The sequence below is a fragment of the Melospiza melodia genome, chromosome 10 (assembly GCF_035770615.1).
Source record: "Melospiza melodia melodia isolate bMelMel2 chromosome 10, bMelMel2.pri, whole genome shotgun sequence".
In the NCBI taxonomy this organism is placed as follows: domain Eukaryota; kingdom Metazoa; phylum Chordata; class Aves; order Passeriformes; family Passerellidae; genus Melospiza; species Melospiza melodia.
The window spans coordinates 20,543,294-20,568,705 of NC_086203.1; the positions used below are offsets into that span (position 1 = coordinate 20,543,294).

The 25,412-nt window shown below is 55.2% G+C and overlaps 1 protein-coding gene across 1 annotated transcript in view; it reads left to right on the plus strand.

Moving 5' to 3' along the window:
- The window catches only part of PLXNA1 (plexin A1), a 111,668-nt gene that overhangs the window by 10,132 nt on the left and 76,124 nt on the right, over positions 1–25,412 (plus strand). Inside the window, exons 2-3 of the mRNA XM_063164785.1 lie at positions 3,500–4,846; positions 10,902–11,084. Coding sequence (XP_063020855.1) covers positions 3,644–4,846; positions 10,902–11,084 — 1,386 coding nt within the window. The 5' untranslated portion in view covers positions 3,500–3,643. The remainder of the gene's footprint in view (positions 1–3,499; positions 4,847–10,901; positions 11,085–25,412) is intronic.

Genomic DNA, 25,412 nt, shown 5'->3' on the forward strand with positions numbered 1-25,412 from the left:
GTTTTTCCATCCCAGTACTCCTGCTTTGTGCTATCAAAAGTGGTGATTGTTTTCCCAAAGTGTGATCTCCCGTCCCAAGCACAGGTTTTTGGGCACATTGTAGGAGCAGGGAGCTCTCAGCCTGGGGGGATGAGTGCTGCTGCCCCTTGCCAGCTCTCCAGCAGCCAGGAAGGAGGGCACTGGCATCCCTGGGGCTGCTGAAAGGCTCATTGGGAGAGGCTGGGATCTGTGGGTGCTGGCCCTGCTGAGGTGGGTGACCCCCATCTGAGTTTTGCAGTGGCTGCACCCATCTCACTGTGGCCACTTTGAGGTGAAACTGTGAGCAAATGTCCTTTCCAGGGGGGATGAAGGGGACTGGGGAGGATTTGGCTGTTGTGCTGGCTTTGTTTCTGAAGGCTGCTTTCCTTCTATAAATACATGTGTGTGTATATACATATATTATGTGTTTGTGTGTGCACATGGAAATCAAAACACAAGCCTGTGGTGCTGTCTGGCCTGTGGTGTGGCCCCTCTGTGGGGGGAGCCCTGGGGATGCTCAGTCTGTGCTGCATCACTTGCTGCCCAGCAGCACTGCCAGCTGCATTTGTGGTCCTGCTCTCCCAGCTGGCATGCATGCAGCAGGGCTGGGGTGAATTATTTTATTGCTGCCTGTTTCAGGGCAGGGCTTGGCGCCAGGGTATCTGCCCAGGGTTTTCCATGCCTTTGGACTGCTCTGGATGTGTTTGTGGTGCAAGTCTTGCTTCCTGGTGGTGACAGTCATCTGGTGGCCCTGGACTGGGTGACCCCAGGGCGAGGTGCTAGTTGAATGCAGCCCCAGGGGTTTGGGTGCCCTGTGGTTTAAGGAGGGTGCCCGGGGAGGAGCTGCCCTGCCTTAGCTGCCCTGTGACCTCTCTGTGGCCCTTGGAGGCTGTGTGACAGCAGGGAAATGCCCTTTGGCTGCTGCTCCACGGGCAGGGAGCAGTGCAGGGCTGCCTGCACCACGGTGAGCTTGAGCCCTGCTTTAGTTCAAAGTTCAGGAACCCATATCACTGAATCACAAAAAAAGCAGACAAACCAACTATTTGTGCTGTTTTATTTTTATTAATTGTTACTGATGGTTTTTACTGGACAAAACCACCACTGGTGTCAGGTCACTAGGACGAGATGTTGCTGCTGCAGTATATTTAGGAGCAGAAATCTCTGAGGAGCTCTGCAGAGTGTCATCTCTCAGCTTGTCCCAGCTCTGCCTCACTTTGCTCTCGTTCCAACTTCTGATTTGCAGCTCCCTACGTTAATTTGGGAATCTCCTGTTGGGCTTTCTAGCCCTGGTTTGTGGCAGCAGCTCGACCTCTAGTTCTCTCACCCACTTCCTGAAATAGAAGCAGTGAATCATAGAAATGCACCAAGAAAGCAAGTTCCCCGTCGTGCTCTCTCATCCTGGCAGGAGATGCTCTGGTTGGCATCCCCACGCTGCACCGATCTCCCACTGTCACCTTCCCCATCTTCCCTGTTCCTTCTCTCCTTGGCATGTCACTGACACATGAATTTGGTGCTGGTCTCCTTGCCAGGCAGCCACTGTGCTGTTCCTGAGGGGCTCAGCCTCATGGGAGCAGTGCCTTGGTGACAGCTGTGCCAGTGGGTGGGAAACCACTCTCTGGTTTCCTTCAGGAAACCCCAATGCCTGCAGCTGCTGGGCTGTGGCTTTCTGGGCTAACCAGTGGGTTTGTGCTCACGGTGCCACTCGGTCCCACATCAATGTGGTTTGGGGCTAATGAGCTCTGATATGGGGTGCTTCTCTTTATTGTCTTACCAGCAAGCTCAGAAAAAGGAAGATTCCGAGCAGTGTGTGTGTCTTCTGGGAGTGCCCTTGCCCTGACAGTTTTGTTACCTATTCTTTACTGGGAGGTTTCCAGTGTTGGAAAAGGTGGTAGGAATGGGTGATTAGGACCATGGGGATGATTTCCAGGGTGGTGCTTTGGTTGTCTCCACACCCATGGAGCTTTGTGGCATCTGGATTTGGTCTCAGTGCTGCTCATGTGCCGTTGTCCCAATGTCCCTTGAGACTGTTGCCTTGGAGGTGGGTGTGTTGGGAAGTGGAAGACAGCAGGGTGAGGAGCATTGTGGGCAGAGGCAGATCTGCAGAGAGGGTGTGGAAGTGGTGCAGAAGCTTTGCCCAACGTATCTGGGGCTCAGGAGAGCTGGCAGGGCTGCAGGGGTGGCCAGGGCTGGGCTTGCCCTGAAAAAGGAGAGGGCAGTCTTGTGTATGCTAGGAGTTGGAGAAGGGGAAAAAAAGTTTCTCTGGCTCTGTGGCTTGAGAGGGGAGCAGCAGAAGTGAAGATGCTCTTTGGAATGTTTGGGTAGCCGTAGGGCTCGGTGATGATGCAGCCCCCCAAGGCTTGCATGAGGCCTGGCTGGTGAGTCCCACAGCCCTGCCAAGGGCAGGATGCTGAGGGTGGGGCAGCATTCAGCCCTGCTGATATGGCAGCTGGCTGCCCTCTGACACCCTGCCCTGCCCTGCCCTGGCTGGGATCTGCAGAGCTGCCAGTCACCGCGGGCCATATTTCCTACCTGTGCCACTCCCTGCTGGGGATCCTCTGGGAGGTTGTCCTGGGCTGAGTCAGAGATGGGTGATAAGGAGAGAGGGAGAGGCTCTCCTTCTCCTCCACTCCCTTCTGGAGTGGCTTATCTGCACTGGCTGGGAAACTGAGCTGGTGCCCCAGCCATGGACCTTGGTGCCACCTGAGGTGGATGGATTGGGATGGATTGGGAGGGATTGTGATGGTGGGATGGGCTGTGTGCTGCAGGGGGGTTTACACAACCCCAGGTTAGTCTAGGGGTGCTTGTGCCTGTGTGGGGAGGGTGGATGGAGAAGACAGGGATGGGGTATCATGGAGGGGCTGCTGAACTGACACAGAGAGCAGAACTGTGCACTGGTTTCCTGTGGCCATCTCCTCCCTGCTGCTGGGATGCAGAGGTCACCCCGGTGTGGGGTGTTTGGCGGCTCCCCACTGCTTGGCTGCTCCCTGTTGGTGAGCCCCAGCTGTGGCACAGCAGCAGGCAGAGCATTCCATCCCCCCTGTGTGTGCCCCTTGTCCCTCTGGAGCCTCTCAAACCAACTGTCTCATGTCTGGACGTGTGTTTTTAATGCATAGAAATGCCAGAAGGACAGGCTTGTCCTTGCCATGCCCCTGTGCTCCCTCCAACCCCTCCTGCCCATGCCCCTCCTGGCAGGCAGGTGGCAGGATAGTGGGCAACATGCCAGGGCTCTGGGCTCTCTCAACTCCTTTAAAAGGTGCTTTTGAGATCCCCCTCTGTGTAGGGGCTTGGGCTGTGCTTGCTGCTAGCTGGGGTTTTGCATCCATTCCCAGCACTGCCACAGAGTGGGATTGGGGCAGCAGGTCAGGGTCTCTTCTGCCTGCTAGAAAAATGTGAAGCAGCAGAGTCTCCTGGGTGGGGTGGAACATGCTTGAGACTGCAGGAAAGCCTCCTAACCCCACTTTTCTTGTCTTTCTCCCTCTAGGGTTGACTGGACTGGCCACGCCCACGATGCCCTGAATGCGGAGCGCAGAGGAAGCAGAGGAGAGTGTTTCCCATTAGCTCCTCCTCCCTCCCCCATCCCTTTAGTTTGGGTTTGTTTCTATTTATTTTGTGGCTGGGTTTGGGCATGGCCTTGGCTGGATGTGAGGCTGCTGCAATGTGGCTCCTTTGGCTCAAGCACCACTTGTCCATCCACATTTGGACCTTGCTGCTCTTGGGGAGCACCTGGCTACCGCTGGCGGCAGGCAGCCCCAAATCTCCCTTTAGGACTTTCCCGGTTACAGACTGGAGCTTGACACACTTGGTGGTCCATAACAAAACTGGGGAGGTCTACGTGGGGGCTGTCAATCGGATCTACAAGCTCTCCAATAACCTCACGCTCCTGAGGACCCACGTGACGGGGCCCGTGGAGGACAATGAGAAGTGTTACCCTCCGCCCAGCGTCCAGTCCTGCCCGCACGGGCTGGTCACGACCAACAACGTCAACAAACTGCTGCTGGTGGACTACTCGGGGAATCGGCTGATCGCCTGCGGCAGTGCCTCCCAGGGGATTTGCCAGTTCCTGCGGCTGGACGACCTCTTCAAGCTGGGCGAGCCCCACCACCGCAAGGAGCACTACCTCTCCAGCGTCAACGAGTCGGGCACCATGTCCGGCGTCATCATCGAGGTGCTCAACGGGCAGAACAAGCTCTTCATTGGGACGCCCATTGACGGGAAGTCGGAGTACTTCCCCACCCTGTCCAGCCGCAAGCTGATGGCCAACGAGGAGAACGCGGAGATGTTTGGCTTCGTCTACCAGGATGAGTTTGTCTCCTCGCAGCTCAAAATCCCCTCGGATACACTCTCCAAGTTCCCCACCTTTGACATCTACTACATCTACAGCTTCAGCAGCGAGCAGTTTGTTTACTACCTGACCCTGCAGCTGGACACCCAGCTGACCTCTCCCGACTCCACTGGGGAGCAGTTTTTCACCTCCAAGATCGTCCGCCTCTGTGTGGATGACCCCAAGTTCTACTCCTATGTGGAATTCCCCATTGGCTGCGTGCAGGACGGCATTGAGTACCGGCTGATCCAGGACGCCTACCTGACCAAGCCTGGCAAGGCTTTGGCCAAGTACCTGGGCATCTCAGAGCAGGAGGATATCCTCTTCACCATCTTCTCCCAGGGCCAGAAAAATAGGGTTAAGCCTCCCAAGGAGTCTGTGCTCTGCCTCTTCACGTTGAAGAAGATCAAGGATAAGATCAAGGAGCGTATCCAGTCATGCTACAGAGGGGAAGGGAAACTCTCCCTGCCTTGGCTCTTGAATAAGGAGCTGGGCTGCATCAACTCGGTGAGTTCCCACCTGTCTTTACTCAAGCCAGACTGTTTCTGGTTTCTGGTGGTGTTCTCTAGCTGGACCTTCCCCGGTGATTTCACCTGAGCTGTGTTTTCCCTGTGGATATGGGCAGTGCCAGTGAGTTGGGGCTGGAAGGGTGGTAGGCTCAGGCCTCAGGGCATCTGCTGCAGCTCTGCTGTGGAGTCCCTTGCAGAGAGCATTTGTGGGTGTTCTGTCACCTGGGGCTTGGCAGTGGCCAAGCAGAAGGTGTTGGAAGCAGCAGGAAGTGCAGGACAGGGAGCACAGACCTGATGGAGGGAGCTGGGGAGGCTGGTGGTCCCAGCAGAAGTTGGTCAGATGTTCAGCATGGAGGGACCACATCCTCTCCATGGGGTGCTGGGAGAGCACAAGGCACTGTCAGTGGGGTGGCTTTTGGGAGTGACCAGTGCAAACTGTCATGCATAGGTGCAGGAGGTGAGTGCTGCTGTCCTGGAACAGTGATTCCCAACTGATAGAACACTTCCCTCTGTCCCCAGAGAGGTGTTTTCCTGCCTGGCTCCCACCTGGGTGTCTCAGCTGCTCCGTGTGGGACCTCTGAGTCCTGGTGGGCAGGAGACCTCCCAGCTTGGCTCTTGGGTTTGTTTTCTCATTGAACTGTTACTGTTACTGCATTCTTTTCTGGGGAATGTTACAAACAACTCGTAGTTGCTGTAGGCTACATCTCCAGGTGATGGAGAGGTCACAGGTTGGATAGTCCCCAAGCAGGGTCAGATACGGGGCTGAGGCAGGCTCGGGCTGCTGGTGTGAGTGTTTGGGAGGGTCTGGTGGGGGTCCTGACCCACCTGCTATCACCCACCTGCCCCAGGTGCGGCTTGTTGGTGTTCAGCACCCATCAGCAAGCCCCCAGGCGTGCTCAAGCAGAGCTCTGGGTGCAGGCAGGTGGGCAGGGGCGTCCCTGAGAGTAGCCCTGCCCTCTCTCCCACCGTCCTCACTGCACTCTGAAGGAGACAGCTAACAGCTGCCTGACAAAGTAAAGGGTTTGCTGTCAAGAGCGCTGGGCTCACAAATCAGATTTTGGCTTTGAACTAATTCAATTTTGCTGGAAAATGATGAAATCGTTACACGGCTGCCTGTTGGGCCGTGCAGCTGCTGGCTCTGCCGTGGAGCTGCTCTGTGCTCACTGCTCAGCGCTGCCTCCCGTGCTCCCAGCTCACCTCTCCAGTGCCCCACATCCCCTGGTTTGGGGAGCCTGCTCTGCCCCCCTGCACTCCAGGGATGTTTTAAACTCCGATGGTCCCAGGATTGCTGCCTGGGAGTAAGTGGATCTCCGGTACTCTCTGGGTCCTGCAGATATGGCTCTTGTGGGGTGGAACGATGTGTGCTGTGATGGGGAGGCTCCTGCTTTTGTGTGAGTTGGGCTGGGGAGTGACACCCTCCTCCAGGTGGTGTTTTCTGTCCCAGTCCTTCTCCAGCTGCCAGGCAGAGTGGGGCAGGATGTGACTGGATCATAAGTCAAGCCCTCACCTCCTTGCTGTGTTGTGCACAGGCCAAACTAGACCACTGGAAGTATGTAGCCTCCCTCTGGCAGGAATTTCCGTGCCCCTAATAAAATAAAGCCACCTCTAGGGTGGGTCATGGCAGTCTTGGAGGTGAGGACTGGCCAGAAAATAAAGGATATGCTGTTTTTTTTAATTTATAAGGAGGCAAAATGTAATTGCTCAAGTCAGTAGCTGCTTGGGATTTACACCCCATCCATATGGAAATGGGCAAGGAGCTCTCTTGCCGTGCTCCTTCGTGGCAATAAGGGGCTGAGGCTGGCCCATGCTGGAGGAGGTTTTGTCAGCACTGCACTCTCAGACCTCAAGCAGTGCAGGGCCAATGGATACTCATCACCAGTGCTGAATTCTCCAGAGCTGGTGCTGGAGCTGGGAGGAGAGGCAACCAGGCAGATAGCTGAGGAGATGTTAGTGATTCCTCTTTTGTGCTGGTGAGTGGAGTGAATTCCTGCTTCCCATTTCTCTCTCCCTTTTTCTGGGATGCTGTGATCTGGAAGTGAGAAGGGGAAGGAACTGGCTCTGTAGGAAGACTCCTCACACTGGTGTGAGACCCAAGACCTGAGCATGGACTTCCAAATGCAGCAGAGGCACCTTGTGGAAGCACCCAGGCCATTTCCCTGTGCCAGCCCCACTGCCTAAACTGCCCCTGAACCTCTCCAGAGGCTTTGCTGCTCCCAGTGTTTCACTGAGAGGGGTTTGGTGTTGTGTAGCCTGGCTCTTTCCTTCCCCTGTGCAGCACAGGGCTGGGGGGTCTTTGTGCCTGGGGCCAGATGTGCTCAGCGCATCTGCCCAGTGCTCCTGTCCCCAAACTGGGGGGAGCAAGGCCTGGTGTAGCAGGGCTGGGAAAGGGCACTGGGCTGCAGCTGGAGTGCAGATGTTGCAGCAGGGAGTTATTTAGAGTTCCTGGAGCCCTTGGCTCCTGGGCTGGCAGTGTGGGCAGAGCCAGTGCCTGGAGCCAGCGGGATGTGGCATCAGCTTTCCCTGGGCTATCCCAGGGAGAAAATGAGTTTTGACTCCTCAGTAAGGCTTGCTGCCCAGCTTGCTGGCACAGGACAATGGCTGGTGACAAACTGGCTGAAAGTGGGCCAGGATAAGCCAAATCCTTTCCGGGGCAGCCAGAGAAATGCAGGTGGTAACAAACTGTACCACACTCGGATTATTCCTGAGCAGCGATTAATGCACAAAAAGCCTGGCATCCCAGCCTGGCACTTTGTACCAGCCTCCTGTAACCTCCTCCCTGGCTCTGTGCATCCCTCCACATCCTCCATCACAGCCCCTGGAGGTGCACAGGGGGAAGGGGGTGAGCCTATAATGGTGTTAACTGGCGAATTACTGGCTAATTAATAATGCTGAGTGATGCGAGCCTTGTCGTGCTGTCTGCTCCCTCATTGCTTTCGTAAGTGGGCTTGAAGAGAGGCAATGAGACAAGGCATATCAGGAGACACCCGCTCCTGCTCGCTGTGGGCCTGCCTTCCCCCTCCTTCAGGTCCCTTTCCCCAGGAAATCCGAATTTCCTGACCCTGTTTTGGGGAGGAAAAAATAGTGCTGGGAGAGAGAAGACTGCTGTGCTGTGCAGATGGCTGCCCCGGGGTGTCTGAGCCAGGGGCAACTGAGAGGGGTGCCAAAGGAAAGCATGGAAATAGAAACAAAAGATAAAAATAATTTTTAAAAAACCCCAAACCCCCAAAGGAAACACTGCAACCCCCCATGCAATAGACTAAAGGTTGGCGTCCCTGCAAAAATCCATGCAAATGTGAGAGCGGGCAGATCCCGATGCCTCCTGCAGATCCCAGCATCCGCAGGCTCATGCACTGCAAGGTCACTGTCCCCCACGTGCCGTGGTGTCTGTCTGTCCCTCCCAGCACCGGCTGGGGCACAGCTGTCCCTCTGTCCATCCTGCCCTCCGTCCCTGTGCCTGGGCTCTGCCCGCAGCCCGCATCTGCCAGGGCTGGGCTCTGTCGGTGGGTTCCACAACCCCGGCACTGCCGCCCTTGGCCCGACCTCTGCGCCGCCCGCGCTTCCCTAACGAGGCAGTTTGCTGTTAATGAGCTAATTGTCGGCGTAATTATTTATCGAGGTGGTGTCGGCATGGCGGCGGCGGGAGTTCCTCGGTCCCAGAGCGCAGCTGTATTTGTCATTTCCCAGAGAGTATGTTGAGACAAAGCAGAGAGCAGTAAACACCATCAACATCTCTCCTCTTGCATATTCAGCAGCCGCGGGGTTGGGGAAGCTGCAGATCGAGCTCAGAGAGAGCAGAACCTGCACCCAGGGGTGCCAGGGCTTGAATACCTTTGTGGCATTGCCCTGAACCCTTCTGCTGCTGCAGATGGCTGGGTGGGAGGTGCTGGGGTTTATTTGGGCTGCGGGGGACAGAATCTTTTCCCCAGCAAAGCAGCTGAGGAATCCCAGGTATTTGGATGGGAGCTTTGTGTCAGCTGGAGCACTGATCGCATCTCACTCTGTGATTAGGAAGATAATTTTCTAGGATCTGCTGTTTTAAAATTCCTATTCTCGTAATGCAGAGGAGGATGCTTAGTGTGTGTGTTGGCCAGTGGATAGGAGAGGGCAAGGCTGGCATTCAGAGGATGAGTGGAGAGCTTGTGATTTCCCTTCCCTCTTATTTTTGTGGTTGCAGAGACGTGCAGTGCCCATGTTCCTGTTTTGGGGATCCCCATGTCTGTCATGATTGGCTGTAGGAGTTCCCCTAGTTCAGGGAAGCATGAGCAACAGTCAGGCGGGGAAGGGAGCTGATCTTTGTACATTAACACCCAAAACCAGAAGTTAGAATAACTGAGGGGGCATCCCCAGAGTGTCTGATGGGCTGAGTGTGACTGCTCCTTCCCTTTTGGAAGGCTGACACAGCACTGAATTCCTGCTGCAGTAGGGACTGAGACCACTGGCCCTGGAGCTGGAATGGTGGCACGGTGAGGAGGGCGAGCAGCCCTGCCATGGCTGTGGGAGCCTGATGCCATTGAAGCTGCGAGTGTATTGTGCTGGGGCATGGAAAAGTGCTGTGTTTTCTCCCCTCCACATGGGTGCCTGTTGGTGGGAGCCAGTCTGGGCTGGTCCTGGCTTCCCAGGCAGAGATGAGTGGGAATTGCAGAGCTCTGCACTGCCCTTGCGTACGTGGAGCTTGGGAGCTCGGCATTTTCCCATATGCTCTGTGCACATGCGGTATGGATTTAAAACCCCTTGGGGACTGGCATGCATTTGGAGCCTGCTGCTTGCCAAAAAACCTCTCTCCCCTTTAAATTCAAAATTATATAAGGAGCCTTGTGAAGCGGAAGAATCCCGTGACCGGAGCAGGCTGTCTCTGTCAGCCGTGCCTGCCTTGCCACGTTACCCTCCTGCATCCAGGCTTGCTGCCACCCCTGGGGATTGGGCAAAACCCTTCACTGCCTGGGACAGAGCGGGGATTTTGCTGGTGCTGTGTGACCACGTGAGGCTGTTGAATCATGTGGGAACACTGGGAGGCCCATGTGCCCCCCAGGCCAGGCAGCTGTGGCCAGGGTCTGTTGTTCTGCTCAGCAGGTCAGGTGAGGATGCTTGAGGTAGGGGTGAATGCTGTGGATCTGGTGCTGGTCCCACTCCCCTGCCTGCATCTCAGCTTTCACAGGGGGCATCCCTTTGTCTTTGCCTTGCCCATCCTCACACTGTCCTTGAAAGAAGTCCATGCTCTCACAACCCTGAGAGTGGACAGAGGCCAGTGCAGCCCTGCTTCTGCCTTTCCCCAGGCAGAGGGAAAGCTTGCAAAAACTTCTCCCAGATCTGTGGGTTTGATCTGAACTGAGGAGGCAGCTGGCTGAGCCAGGCCCTTGTCTGGGGCAAGGCAGCATGGAAAAAATGTGGGGATTTCCCAAAGACGTTCCTGCGGGAGGAGGAACAGGGCTGGCAGGTGGGTAGGGTGTTTGCTGGAGGTTTTGCTATGTGAAGTGAAGCTCTTCCAGGAGCCCTGACTTGTTTGCCTTGGCATGGCCATGTCTGGGAAGTGTTTTTTCTTTGGGGGAAGGCTGGGGTGCAGCATTCAGCCCCTCCTGCCTCGCTGCCAAGCTGATTTTTTTTTTTTTTTTTTTTTTGAAGCTAGTGCTGGGCTGAGGAGGAGAGGAATGTGTGTGTGCTGGGGAGCTTGTGCTGGCATCCCACGTGTCTGAGATGGGGATGGAGGGGGGAGCAGGGATGCTCCACTGGCTCCTGCTGTGTTTGTAAGTGCTGCTCTGTAGGATGCAGGGGACAGAGAGCCTTGGTCTTGGTCTGCAGGGCCTGTTCAAATGTACAGAGGGCCTGCATGCCATGCATCTGTCCCAATGGCTTACATCAGTGTGTAGGGAATGTTAGGGAAATGCCAACCCATGGCTTCCCTTGGCTAGTGAGGTGGGATGGCTGCTGTAGGAGGATGCCAAAGGTGGTGCTGTAGCTGTGGGGTGAAGGTAGGAGATGGCTGATTGCCATCTGTGAGGTCCAACGTGTTGAGGCATTGGCAAAAATCTCATCTCTCCTCTGCTTTCTTCCAACAGCCGCTGCAGATCGACGACAACTTCTGTGGCCAGGACTTTAACCAGCCCCTGGGCGGGACTGTCACCATCGAGGGGACCCCTCTGTTTGTGGATAAGGAAGATGGCATGACCTCAGTGGCTGCCTATGACTACAGAGGACAGACTGTTGTCTTTGCGGGCACACGGAGCGGGAGGATCAAAAAGGTAGGAAAGCCCTCAGTGGTGCTCATGGGGAGGGATGAGCCCTTGCCCTTCGTGGGTACTGGTTGGGCTGGGCCTCCATAATAGAGTGACCTGATATATTTGGGGTAATGTGCAAAGGGCCCATGAGGGGAAATTTCCCCTTGCTTCTCTCTGCCAACTGAATTTACAAAACCTCTGCCCTTTTGGAAGGGTTATGACATAAGCAAGGTGAGTCCTCGCTGGTGGTTGTTCAGAGCCCATCCTGTCACGTCTCGAGGGCAGTTGGGCTTGCCCTGGAGCTGCCATGGGGCAGGCTCTGTCCATCTGGATCCTCTGTCCATCTGGCCTTGTCATTGACCTGGGCAGGGTGGGTGTGATGGCTCCAGGCTGGCGAGGGGGAGCCTTCACTTCCTGCCCCCTGCCTGGGCACAAAAGGCTGCTCGTGGCAATTAGCAAAGAGCTCCATGCGTGCCTTTCTCTGCCTGCATCTCCACAGGGCACGGATTTCCTGTTATCATAACATCATGCCTGTAATTACAGCTGTACATGCCCTGTGTAAACATAGCTTCCATTAACACATCCTCAGCCACGGAGAGGCCATGTGGAGGTCCTGCTAGGGTCCCTGCTACGGACCAGAGCATGGCTGGGGGGTTTGGATCATCTCTCTGTAACTTGTAAGGTGCTTCAGCACTCTGTTTTGGGCACAGCATTCTGCATTTTTGCTACATCTCCTGGCCTGTGCAGCCAGGGTGCCCTGCAGGAGGCAGGGTGGTTTCCCTGGCAGGAATCTGGAGGAGGATGCTGTTGTGTAGCCCCCATATATCCTACTCACTCTGCCCCTGTTCCCCTGACAGACCTGCCTGTGCCTCTGACTATTAGCAGCGTTTTTGGGGCATGGGCAGCACATGTTGGGGTGGGGGGCATGGTGGAGGGGTCCTCTCTAGCCCCACATGTTCTGCTTGTCTTTCTGCAGTCCTTGGAGGGCGCACAGCGGCAGCAAGGCTGTCGGGATAGAGGCAGCCCGTCCTCCCTTCCGGATCAATGAGGGGTCCAGAGGGACTGGTGTCAGGTTGCTGCAGGCTTCTCCTGCTCTGGGCTCCAGATGGGAGCTTTTAGATGGAGATGGGAAGGGAGGAGCATGTGGGAGGAGGGTTCAAAAAGCCACAGGGACAGTGTTACACCTCTAGTTCCTCAGTTACCTAGAGGAGTTGGTGGTTGGTTTTTAGATGGCAATTTGGATTTTCTTCTAACTGCTTTTTTTCAGTTTTTCCCTGGTCTTTGCACCTTCAGAGCCATTTGGAAGGGGTCAACTAGTGTGGGTACCTGGTTGGTGTGTGGGCTGCATGCTGCAGCCGTAACTGCAGGTCATGTATTTATATTTTGGTGTATTTTGAGTGTCCTCCCTCCCTTCAGGGCTTTCTCAAGCTTTGTTTTTCCTAGTTTTGAACTTGGTGCCCCAAAGAGCTGGTGGGGCACTCTGGCCCTGCAGGGCATGAGGACGTGGAGCTGATGAGACTCAAGAGATGGCTCTTGGTCCTGTCTCAGTGCTGGAATGCTGGGTAGGTTTATAGGCTTATCCTGCCTGGAGCCCCCAGATCCCCTGTTTTTGCAGAGCTCTCTGATGGCAGCCTGGGAGCACTTTGCAGGCTCCAAGTCCTGCACCACGAGGTGCTCTCCTTGTCCCTACAGTGACCTTGAGGTGGGCAGCCCAGCCCTCCTTCCTGCGGCAGGGGCTGCCTGGCGAAGCGCTGCCTCAGCAGCTACCTGATCCTGCTGCCTGGCTGCCAGGGCTGGAGGCAGGGCAGGAGGCTGAGCAGGGGCTGCTGACCTGTCTTTGAGTGGCACCAGCGTGTCCCCGGCCAGCGGATGCGATACCTGGCAGGGGTTCAGCAGAGCGTAGCCAAGGTGGCTCCTGCAGGCAGAGGGGAGGATGTGTGTGGGAGGGTGCAACCTTCAGCAGTGGCTGCAATCCCTCTGCTTTTAAACCCTTGGTGCTTCCCACTGTCCCCTTGGCAAACACCCACCCTAGGCTTGCTGCAGCCTGCTGTCCCCCCTGCCCTTTGCAGAAGCTCTGGCATCTCCTGTGGGAGAGGAAGGGCTGCGCTGACAGCTGGGGGCCTCCCTCCCCACCCCCTGTAATGGATGCTGCTCTGCTGAGGGGCACGGATCCCGCCATCTGGGCCGGGGTAAGGTCAGGCCAGAGTCACTGCTGTGTCTGGCTTTTCCTTGGATGGCAGCTCCCATGCCCAGCATTTGTCCAGACTGTTGCGTGCAGACAGAGCCTCCCTTTGTCCCCCCAAAAAGCCACGCGAGCCCGTGCCTGCCCTGCAGCCTGTCCCCAGCCCTGCCACCAACAGTTGCTGTCGGGAGGGCTGGGTGCTGGGCAGCACCTGCTGCCACCAGCTGCAGAGAGACCCAGCTTTGGGGGGGCTGGAAGGAGCTTGCAGGCAATGTCAGATTTGCAAAGCTCTCTCTGTGGACTGGGATGTGGAGGCACCGAGGGGATGAAGGTCACATCCCCTGGGATGCTGAGTGAGTTGCAGCAGCAGAACCTGTGGCAGTCCAGTCTCAGCTTGTCCTGCAGCAGTACCAGGCAGGCAGTTATCTTTGGCTGATCCCAAGTTATGTGGAGAGGCCAGGCTTGGAAAGCCCTTGGTCCCGTGTGCTCGCTGTGCTCCGTGCCAGCAGTCATGGGACTGGGGCACTCGGGGAATTCCAGCCATGCCCAGGTGAACAATGCAGGGATGGGTTCCAGCACTGCTGCAGCTGGCACTGAACCACTTCCTCTGTACTCCTGACCTGGCAGGGACCTGGCCTTGCACTCTACAGTCTGGGAGTGCTGTGGATGGGGAAGTGACAGGGGACGTGAGCTGTGAGCATGCAGCAGCAGGAATATCGGGGGATGTTTTTGAAAGGGAAATGAAGCTCGTGTCCTAATGCTTGGGTTTTTCCTGGAAACCGCCTGTCCTCAATTGGCAATGTTTTTATTGGGCAGTTATAATTTTCCCAGGTTGTCTTTTGTATTTTTTGGGTAGATAGGAAGCTGTGTGTGTGATTGCAGTGGGAGTGCTCAGTCATGTGCTGGAAAGGCATGTTTGACACTGCACCCGTGTCAGCTCTTGAGCTGGGGATGCCAAAGACTTGATTTTGGGTGTGCTTGAAGTGTTGTATGGAGGGAGGGAAGAAGGGTGGTACTGAAGGGGGTGTGCTGAGGATGGTGCAACCCCCTCCCAGTGACTGCCCTGTGCTGGGAGCTGGAGCAGTGGGACATTCTGGGAGGTGCAGTGCAGACCCGGCTGCCCTCCTTCACTGCCATCTGCTCCTCGTTATGCAAACACGGCGCTGCCTTGGGGCTCTGCTGAGCTCAGTGTAGCCCATGTGGGTTGACCCAGTTTTGGGTGCTCTCTGGTTATTTTTGGGGGGATGAGCTGAGCTCCTCTCTCAGAGCACCGGTGGCTCCCTGCCCACAGCTGTTGCAGAACAGGGAGGCTGTGAGCTATGCCTCCTGCCACAGCCCTACAGGAGATACCCAGCACCTGGGGGGATCCAGGCACTGGAGATCCCTAAGGCAGGTGTGGTTACAGGGCAGTGCAGCCAGTGCATCCCAGCCAGGGTAGCCAGGATTGCACATCCCTCTCTGCCAGCTGAGCTCTCATTTTTGAGGATTATCTCTCTCCCCTGTCACCACTACAATCCCTGTAGCTCCCTGTTCTGTCCTGGAACTGGCTGGCCTTGGGCATGAATGCATCGTGTCTCCTTTGGGAATCTGCTCCCCCCTGGGGCTTGTGCTTGCCACAGCTTGTTTATTCTCTCCCACAGAAAGCACAGCTGAACTGGGCCTGTGTCTGGCTGCTTTGATTTCACTTCTTTGATAATAATAATGCTAATAATACTACTAATGAGAAACTCTTCACACTAAGTGGGTTATCCCCATCCCTAACAGCAGGACATGGTGCTCCTCTCGTGACCTGGAGAGGGTTGAGGGTCTCCCCTGCAGCTCCCTGTCCTGTGGGCAGGGAGATGATGGTGCTTTGGGGAAGCAGATTTTGCAGCCTATGGAAACATCCCCTTGAATTCTCGAAAAGCTTTGGATTAAGGATGTTGCAGTGTGTTCACAACCCTTGGTGTGTCTGGACAGAAAATAGGTGCTATGGGGAGAGGGAGTTGCTGACCAGGGCCTTTTTGGGATTTACCTGTTGCCTGCTGGCTCCCTTCTATCACAAAAGCCCCCATGTGTTGATGTCCTGGGTGTGGTGCATGACCTGATCATGGCCCACGTGAGCTGGGGGAAGAAGCTGTCAGTCTCCCTGCCCATCCCTGTCCCTGTCCCCACAGATGCTTTGGCATCACCCTCTCCTCGGTGCTCAGGGGAAGCAGCTCTGGCTGAAAAGGGGCCCTTTGTGTCTCGCGCGTGAAATCCGGCTCCCGGCGTGCGCGGCAAGGCTTGGCCCGCCTCGTGACCCCACTGACTGCCTGTGCCTTGGCTGGCTTTGCTTTTGGGGTGTGTGTGGGGGGACACAGGACACATTTGGGGCATGAACCCTGCCCTGGCCCTGGCAGTGTCAGCCGGTGACCCTTGAGGATTCCCCCAGGCATCGACCCCTGCGCAGCCCCTGGAAATGCTCTCCTGCCCGTGCTGCTGCCTCTTCCCAGCTCGCCGCCTGGCACAAGGGCCTTTTGTTCCTCCTGCCTCTTCCCTGTGTCCTCTCCTGCTCCATCCCCACCCCATGCTCTGGAGCCCCCTCCCCACACGCTTACAGCCCCCGTGGGCCCGGTGCTGGGCCCCGTGAGGGAGCCGTGCTCCTCGGAGCATGCGCCCACGCCTCTCCCCAATCAATGGCAATAATTTTATTGGCATGACAAGGTAGCCGACGGTTGCCAAAGTGAATCCATCAAATACCTCTTGGCGGCTCCCCGCCCCCTCGAGAGCTCTCGCTGGAGTCGTTAAGCTGTTTTAATCAAGGTGGAGGCTGGAGAGCAGGCGTGTTAAGTGGATGGGGTGGTGGGGAGGGGGTGGCGGAGCGTTCCCGTTGTCCCCTTGCTCATGGCAGGGAGCGCTCGGCATCGCCCCACTGCTGCTCTGCAGGAAGGGGCCCCGCTTGCCGGCGCTGGGCTTTGTTGAGCCGCCTGGCTCTGAACAGGATGTCTCATTGTTGGAGGAAACAATTAGAAATTCATCGTGAACCGCTGGCCTCTGGGATCTGCTGGGGCGGCGAGGCCGTGGCTCCAGGCAGCTGCCAGCTTCGTCCTGGGGTGACTCCTGGAGGGGAATGCCGCTGGGGCTCCTGCTCCTGCCTCGTGCAGGATGGATGGGGATGAACACTGCTAGGCTCCTGGCACTCCAATGGAGGCTCCAGCATCCTCATACAGCCTTGGGAAAGGAGATGCCAGGGGACTCACTGCCCTCAAAGCCTGCTCCCTTACCCTCTGTACCCCCAGGCTTTTTGACTCACAAGCCACAGCTCTCTCTCCTTTCTCCCCATCTGCTCTGCTCTCAGTGCAAAGCCAGCAGGTGAGTGAGGCCCGGGATTCTGGCTGCTGGCCAGCCAGGAGGCAGCAGCAGCAGCAGCCAGCGCTGCTCCAACCTTCGCTGCTGAAAGCGCTGACGGTGCACGTCTCGCCCGGGCCTGGCGCCGGGCGCCCGCAGGCAGCCGTGTGCCTCATGTGCCTCACCCCCATCCATCAGCACGCTCCTGAGCCTCGCCCCCATCCATCAGCCCATCCTGAGCCTCGCCCCCACTCCTGAGCCTCGCCCCCATCCATCAGCCCCCACGGCAGCACGGTGCCTGCTGCACTTCACCCCTGTCAGGCAAGGTGACTTTTGGGCAGCAGCGCGTTGTGAAAGCCAGAGGATGCTCGGGGATGGAGGTGGATCCCAAAGATCCTGTGTCTTCCAAAGGGCTACCAGGTGTAAACCTGGCTTCTGTAATTGCTCTGTGAAGGGGTTTGGGGGCAAAACGCTGCTTGGCAGCCCCTTGGGACAAGGCGGTGCTGCCCTGCAGGGTATGCTCAGGAGCTGGCAGATCAGTGCCAGCCAAATGTGGCAGCATTGCCTTCACAGCTGGTCCCTGCAGACCATCCTGTGCCCTGGCAGGGGCTGCCACCCTGGAAGTATTGTGGAAATAAGGCTGGGAAAGGAAAAAGCAAGAGCCTGAGGGGTTTGTGACTGTGTGCCTCGCTGCTCCTGCCCATGTTGTTGCAGGGCTGTGAAAGGCATTGGTGGCCATGGCTTTGCAGTGCTGGGAGAACAAGGCACAAAAGCGATCTTTGGGGTCATTGATGGGGATGCTGAGCCCCCATAAATCACACTCATTGGGCGCTGTTATTAGGAAAAGGGGTGTGTTGGCTGGCTGGGGGCATGCAATGCCAGCAGTGAGCAGTGGGTTCTCCCTCCTAGCTGGTTGCTGAAGCGTGAAGCTGCTGAGCATTTTCTTCTGCACCTCTCTGCTGCTGAACGCAGGGCTGTGGCCCCTGTCTGTGACCTCTATTCCGCAGGGAAGAGCGGGAGCACGACTCTTGCTTTGGACTGTGCCTCCTGCTGGGGACCTCTGTGGTGGCCCCAAAGGGAGGGGCAGGGGGAAAAGCCACCCCATTAAAATGGAAATGAGCTGGGAGGGCCCAGCTCAGTTGGATCCCTCCTGTTGGAGCCATTGTGCCTATTCACTGGCTAACTTTCATAAACACTGACTAATTTTGGCTTTTCAGGTGGGAGAATGGCCCCTACCTCCCACCAAAGGCAGCAAGGGAGGATGGCTTGGCTCATCTGGAAGGCAGCAGTTTGGGAGGCAGGGACTGTCGGTATGCCTGGTGTGAAGGGGCAGTGCTGGTGTCCTGCTTCCCCTTTGTGCAGGCCCATTAACCCAGATTTAATGGTGCCTGAGGAATTTGCCCTCAGCCCCTGGCCTGCTGGAGGAGGGAGGATGTGTGCTTTGCAGGAACTCAGGCAGCTCCGGTGTTGTCTGGGTCTCTGGTGTTTCAGCCCTGCCTCAGGTAGAGACATGACCGTGGGGAAGGTCAGACATCCCCGTGAGCTGAGCTCCCTGCTTTTCCCTTCTGGGCTGGGAGGAAAATCCATCATAGACGGAGAGCAAGGTGGAGGTGTGGTATGGCACTTGGGGATGCAGGATGTGGACTCCAGCTGCCCCTTAGTGGCTGCTGGATCCTGTAATCCATCTCTGAGACTTTGATACATGGGTGGTCGTTTGTCTCCAAGCCCAGGTGGGGATGGTGTCAGTCCCAGGCTGCTTGGAAGAGCTGCTGTTTGGTCTCTTGTCCCCTGCCCTGGTTAATTAATTACAGGCTTTCCTGAAGTGGAACAGGAGAAAGGATGCTAATGGCAGGCTGGTGCTGATGGGGAAGGCAGCAGAAAGGTGCCCCATGGGGTTGGCATTGTGAGGTGAAATAGGAATAGAGGAGCTGGGGTGGGTGCTGTGTGGTGGTGAGGGTGCAGACCCCTGGGACAACATCCCTGTTTCTCTCTGGTTCTTTCCCTGGATGACCTGTGCTACCAGAGCTGATCCTGGCACCTCCCTGCTCTTTGTGTACCCATGGACCAGCTGCCAGCACGAAACCTCCCCGTGGCAGCGAGAGCAATTGTCTACATGGGAAGCAAGTGGGAAAGTTTTATTTAATGGATGCTTAGTTCTTTTAATGCCATTTAGCAGCTGGAGAGAGGGAAGAGAGGCAGTGCTGTGTGACAAGCCAGCTCTCTGCAGACAGAGAATGGGCTGAAGTAGTGGGGAGCATCCCTACAGTCTGGCAGAGAAAGGCAGGATAATGTGATAGTGCTTTAATTTGTCCATGCTTTGTGCTCTTGAGGGCAGCATCATTTGTAGCTTTGTGCTGGGACAGATCTGGCATGGCTGGGGTGCTCAGCCCTGGGATGCAAGGAGGGGTTCTGCAGGTAGGGCAGGTGCTGGGAAATCACCTCTCTCCCACCATAATCCCTGTATGGGCAAAGGAAACAACACCAGGCTGAAAAAAGCCGTTGCGGTTTTTATTAGCTACAACCCTAATGATGTATTTTGGATTGCTCTCCTGCATGGATAAAAATTACCAGTCCTTGAATGAAGGGGAAATAAAAAAGTCTCTCTGACCTTGAGGCTGTTCGTTCACTTGTCTTCATTTCATTCCCCTTGGCTGGGGATGCAGGTCAGTTTTGGGTGCTATTTATAGTCCGCTTCATTTGGTGGTTTTCTTTACAAAGCGAAAGGTTGTCACCTTTGTTTCTGATACTGCAGAGAGGAGCTGCTCTAGGGAAAAGGAAGAATAAATGAGAAATCTCTCAGAGTGTTCCTGTATGCGGCAAAGCTTTGTAATCTGGAAAGATCAAAAAGCCCTGGACTGCCAACCTGAGCTCCTTGTGTGGAGGTAGCCAGGGTCCACGGTGCCTTGAGAGACATGGGGTGATGCTTTTCTGTGCTGGCCAGTGGCTGCTGGGGCTGATCAGAGCCTTTATTTCCACCAAAACAGAAATAGTTTCCCTTTCCAGGCAGCTTGGCTCATGTCTCCACATCTGGCATGGTTGGCTGTTGTTGAAACAACATGTGGGCTTGATTCTTCCCTTCTCCCACCCCCATGAAGGAAGCTGAGGCTGTGCTGTCCATCTTCACTGCAGACACATGTCCACAGGAGCCCGGCTGCTGAAGTTGAATCCCCTGCCTGTGCCTGCATCTCCTCCTCCAGCCCTGTCCCTGACAGACAGACTTGTTGAAACAACAAATGTTGCCATAATTTAATTTTCAGGCAAACAATAGTCCGGGGACAATGTTAAATTCATGAAACTGACTTAATGCGATGACATTTAATGAAGCAATTTGTGCGCTAGCGTGGATGTGCGTGGCTCTGGAGTGGTGGGGATGCTGCTCCACCCTGCTGAGCACTCCCTCCTTGGGAATGGGCTGGGAAAGGTTGGTGCTGCAGGGTAAAAGAGGGGGGTTGTCCCGCTGCTCTCCAGGCTGGGTGTGCTCTTGTGGCGCAGCTTTCCCATGCTGCTGCCTGGTGCTGCTGCAGTGGGAGCTGGAGCTGGTGGGTTCAAGCTCTGTGGTTTGGCCTGGAGGAAAGGGTTGATGAGAATGTTTTGGAGCAGGAGGGGACTTGTCCTCTGCAGCCTCTGCTTTCCTTGGACTTTTCCTCTCTGTGTCTGGAGCCCTGGAAAGATTTTTGCCCCCTTGCTCCCCATCTCCTTAGTGGGCCAGATTGAAGCCTCAAACCCTGTGGCACCCCATCTTCCATGCAGGGCTGGCTCTTCCCTCCAGGGCCACCCTGGGTTGCAGTATCCCATGGGCTGTTAAGAGGCTGTTCCCTTGAGAACAAGAATTAGGAATTATGCTGCACTGGGAGAGCAGAGGCTTGGCTTTAGGGGGTTTACAGTTCATAAAAGCAGGTGAGAAGAGGCAGTTTGGAGGGTGGAGACACCGGCTGCTTGCTCCAGGGGTGGACTGGATTTGTGCTATCCCACCAGCATCCCTTGGGCATCCTGGCACCTGCAATGTGTGGGCTTCTGCTGTGTCCCAGGAGAGAGTTCCCTGCTGTTTCTTTCTCCTCTTGATTGACAGAGCCCGGTAGATCTTAATTATGTGCCAGCATCCACAGAGCAAACCTGGTGCTGCTGTAGCTGGAGGCTTAATGATGGTAATGCTGCTCCATGGGCAGGCAGTTCCCAAGGTAAGGGCTTTCCTTGCCTTTTTAGGGACAACTTTTTGTCCTTGCTGGGCATGATGGAGCTGTAGGAGTGGGAGCTGGACTAGCGACAGATGAAGGGACAATGTGAAAATGTACATGAGATTTTGGTGTGGTGTTCTTCAGTGGACTCAGGGAGGAGGGAGCTGGACACACACCCATGTCAGTTCTTTGGAGAAGCCCATGTCGTGTTTCCCACCTTGAAGGACACAGTATTCATATGTATACAGCAGGGCTTTTCCCACCTCCAGTCCTGCCTGTCCCTCTTGCATCCTCCCAGCAGCAACCCCAATCAAAACCTGAGCTCCACCAAACTCATGTCACTGCTGATGCTCCTCCCAAGCAGGAGTTAAAACTAAATTTTTATGAAGCACAGCCAAATCCTTCTGAGGATGGATTTTGGGCTCAGCAGAGGTGCTTGTGGGCAAGCTTGAGGTCTGCAGAGCAGTTTGCAGTCCTGCTGATCTTGGAGGCTGGGTCAGTGTCTGGATGTTCTCTGGTTCCCCTGACTTTTTGCTTTCTGTTAACAGTGGTCAAAAATTAATTGGTAGTTGTTGAGCAGAATGCAACTGAAAAAAATTAATGCAGGAAAATATGATGCAGTTTGATGTGTGCACGCATGTGTGTCTCTCTCTTTCTACATATGTATTTATTTTTCTTTGAAAGTTTCCAGAAATAGGTTTGTGTCTTGGCCAGGGTGACTGCATCTGTAATTAGTTAAGGAAAGTGGGTGTCTTGGTGACAGCCACGCAGGAATGCTCAGCATCCCTGGTGAGGATGCTGGGATGTGGGACCTTGGAGGCATCGAGTACTGGCAGCTTCCTTGGCAGAGGGAGAGGAGCAGCCTCTGCCCCCTGGATGGAAACACTGGGTCAGGTTGGGCTCAATGCCACCAGCCCTGATTTCCTGGGGGAGGATGATGCTTGTGATGGTTTATTTTAAAAACTAAGCAAAGTCCTTTAAAAAGACCCAAACCCCTGAAAACTGCACCTTGCATGCATGGTGCTGCCAGCTGATCCCCACCCTGTGTGAGGGATGGGAACTTCCCAAACTCAATTCTCCAGGATTGCTCTTTGTTGGTCTCCTTCTCTTCCTCGTATGTTTATGAGCCTCAAGGGATCTTGTTTTTACACTCAAGGCTCCAAATTAAAGATGTGTTTCCAGTAGGTGAGACAAACACTCCCTGTCTCAGCTGGGGGTTTCCTTCCTGCCTCTCCTTCCCTCCTTGAATCTGCTGGTGGGAAAGTGTGAGCCTGTGGCTGGAGCACATAACCTGGGAATGAGATTGCTGGGCTCTCCCAGGGGGATGAGTCAGCTTTGATGCAGGATGTGCGAGCTGTGGCTTCTTCCTCCAGTGGCTTCTTATTTTAAAAAGAGGGCAAAAAATTGCTGCCTTTGGCATGGAGGTGGAGGAGCAGGGAATGGGGAGGGGTAAATGTGCTTGCTCAAGCTTCAGAATGTGGTTCACCTTGGTGGCTATGGGCATGCCATGTGATGCTGCTGCCCATCCACAGGTGTGCTGCTTAAATGGTGGTAACTCAGTTGTATGGCAGCATCAGCATTTCTGGCTGGAGGCTGTGGCAGGGCTGGCACAGCCTGGGTTGGCACCCAGCACCTGTGTTCCCTGCTGGGTGTGCTGCTTGGCGTGCCTTGAGCATGCACCCCTGCTCTTTGGCCACTTATCCCAGAGATGGAGCCCATCTGTGTCCCACCCTTCATGGAGTCCAGCATCATGACTTGCCTTCCCTTCTGCAGCCTCATCCTTCCAGATCTCAGGCAGTTGAGGTTGTCCTTCCCCACTGCCTGCTCACCTGGGATGCTGAAAGGAGACAAGGCTTTATCTTGGAAAGAGCATCCAAACAGCTCTGGTAATCTCTATTTCACTCCCCAAGATCTTATTTGCCTGGGTGGCTGTTGATGCCTCCCTCCTGGGATGGAGGAATCCCACTCACCTCTGCTCGGCACTTGTGTGAGCACCCTCACCACTGTGAAAGCCTTGGCTAGAAACCCAGCCCACATCTCCAAGTACATGATTTTTAAGCTGAGACTTGGCCCACTGTGCATTTCTGAGTTGAGCCAGAGGTGACACCTCATACCTGAGGAGCAGAGGTATTTTTGCAGGATATACTGAGCTCCAGGCCTTGCCCTCAGTGTCCCTGCCATGAGTGGCAGCTCACACGGGTCAAGATTGTTGAGTCAAAATCGTTGTTTTTGACCCTTCTAACCTCCCAAATTCTGTTTATGCTCAAGACCAGGGAGAAACAGAGAGAGAGTGAACGTTTTTTAAATAACTTGCGAGTTTCTGGTGTTGTTTTTCATCAGGAAAATGATAGTTGTATAGAGGCAATTAATTGGAGGAAAAGTTTCTGGTAGTAAATGTCAAGAATGTTTCAAGAATGGTTTGCATAAAATACACTTTTTTTTTTTTAAAGCTTCCCAGCAAAACAAAAGCCTTACCCTATTTTGAACCTTGCCAAAGAGAAACAACTACAAAACTTCAATTTTCTTTTCTTTTCTTTTTTTTTTTTTTTTTTTTTTTTTTTTTTTTTTTTTTTTGTGTGTGTGTGTGAGTGTGTAACGTTTAAGTGCCTTTTTTTTCCTGCTCAGCCTGTGCTCCTTAAACAAAAGCATATGTTTTCCTGGCGTGGCTCCCTCGAGGCAGCTCTGTTGGAGTGGAGGGCAGGGGCTGTGGAGGTGATGGCTGCACAAGTCCAGGCAAGTCCTGCTTTTTGGCAGGAGCTGGAGTTCTCCCTTTTTTGGGGCGGGGCGGGGGGAAAGGAGGTGGTGATGGATTGTGGTCAGTTCCCTTCTCCTGCCTGCATTTCCCAGTTCTGCTCTGTGCCAGCCGTGGGTGGTGGCGATGCCTGCAGCCAAAAGGAGGAGCAATGTGTGGAGTACTTTGATATCCTGGGGCAGAAGGTGATAAGGGAAAGAATGAAAGCTTCAGAGCGATGTTAGAGCCTTGGCTGCCTCTCCCGGAGCAGCCATCGCCTGCGGCTTGTGGGCTGTCGGTAACCCTGCTGTGCCTCTTGCTCCCTAGAGCTCGGGGAGTTGGCCTGGCAAAAATGTTATGGGGGAGGTGATTTCCTACTGGGGGGAATGTCTGGTTCTGTGCATGCTCTGGAGCATCCCTGGGGTGCTGTGGCTGTGTGAAGCTGCCAGGGAGCTCCGCTCACCCCGGAGAAGCCGAACCCCGCTGCGTGCTGCCTTCCAGCCACAGCCATACCTTTGGTCCCAGCTGTGGGGTTCAGCGCTGGTGTGTTTTTCATAAAGGCTCTTAATCACATACAGGATGTTTCTGTTTGTTCAAGCAATGAAATCACACAAACAACCCACCCCCAGTTTGGCTTTCGCAGAGCATCAGCTGCTCGACCCAAGGCAGAGCCGGGGCAATCCTCCCCTCTCCTCCTGCAGCTCTGGGCCCAGCAGCGCGGTCAGAGAGCGCCTTCCCTGCTGTGGCCATGCCCTGGAAAGGTGCCCAGCACTGGGGATGGGATCACTCTGGGGCTGGGAGCTGGGGCTGACTCATCACTGCCTGCTTGGCCGAGGCAGCAGCAGCAGCAGTCTCATGGGACCAAGCAGAAAGGCTTGGAGAGGCAGGACCAGCCCTCAGTTCTGGGGGCTTGGTTGCAGGCAGGCTGCACATGAGGCATGGTGCCCCCCCAGACACTCTCCTGAGAGGAGCATGGTGCTTTTTGGGCTGGGTTGCAGGCTCTTCTTGTTCCTGGACACTGGGGTTGTGCATTTTTGCATTACCCCAAGTACTCAGTCCTGGATGAGGACATCACAAACCTGCCACGGCATCACCATCTTTTACTTTGGGTTTTGTCCTTTGGGGTGTTCAGCAGAAGGAGAACAGGAATGCGTCAGGGTGGATTGAAATAAAAAAAAACCACCCTGACTTTTCTCACTCCTGTTGCGTGCATCGGTCCCATGGCTGCCGTTTCCATGGCAAAGCAGCGGGCCTGTAACCCAGCCCGCCCCGTGCTCCTCAGCATTTGGAGGAGCAAAAACCCTCGGAGATGACAAGAATAATTTAACAAGCCATTAACGAGAGTGGGGGAAAACACCGGAGGAACCGAGTGGGGTCGGGGTGGGGGCGAGGGGAGGCAGGGCTGGCTTTTGGCAGGGAGAGGGTCACGTTGGCAGCCTGCTCCTCTTGCCTTCGATGTGTTATGAAGTTTTGGAGGTTGCTTGAAAAGTGTCTGGGGAGCGGTGGCGAGCCAAGCGGGCTGCGGGCCAGCTCACAGCTAAACATGTTGTTGTGTAAAATTGCAGTCAATTAATTTAAGACCTGCCAATTTCAACTGCAAAGCGCTAGGAGGTTCTGTCAAGTTTTCAATGGGATAAAAAGGGGGAAAGGGGGATTAGTTTTCAGCACTTGGACGGGCAAATAGTGATCCTCTGCCCAAGCCTGCAAAGCACCTCCTCCTCTCTCTGTTTCTTTTGCTTGCGGTAAACTCAGCCTCTGCTGATGTTAAAAGTCCTTCTGGTGTGTGCTGTTGGGGCTGAAATGGCTGAAGGATGTCAGACAAGGCCTGGTGATCTGCTGGGTGACCATTTCAGGGCTTGGGGAAGCACTGACTGCAGGGGGATGACCCACTCCCCTTTGACTTTGCAGTATTCCTCCTCCATAGTCTTGTGGGGAGTATCCCCTCTCTGGCATTC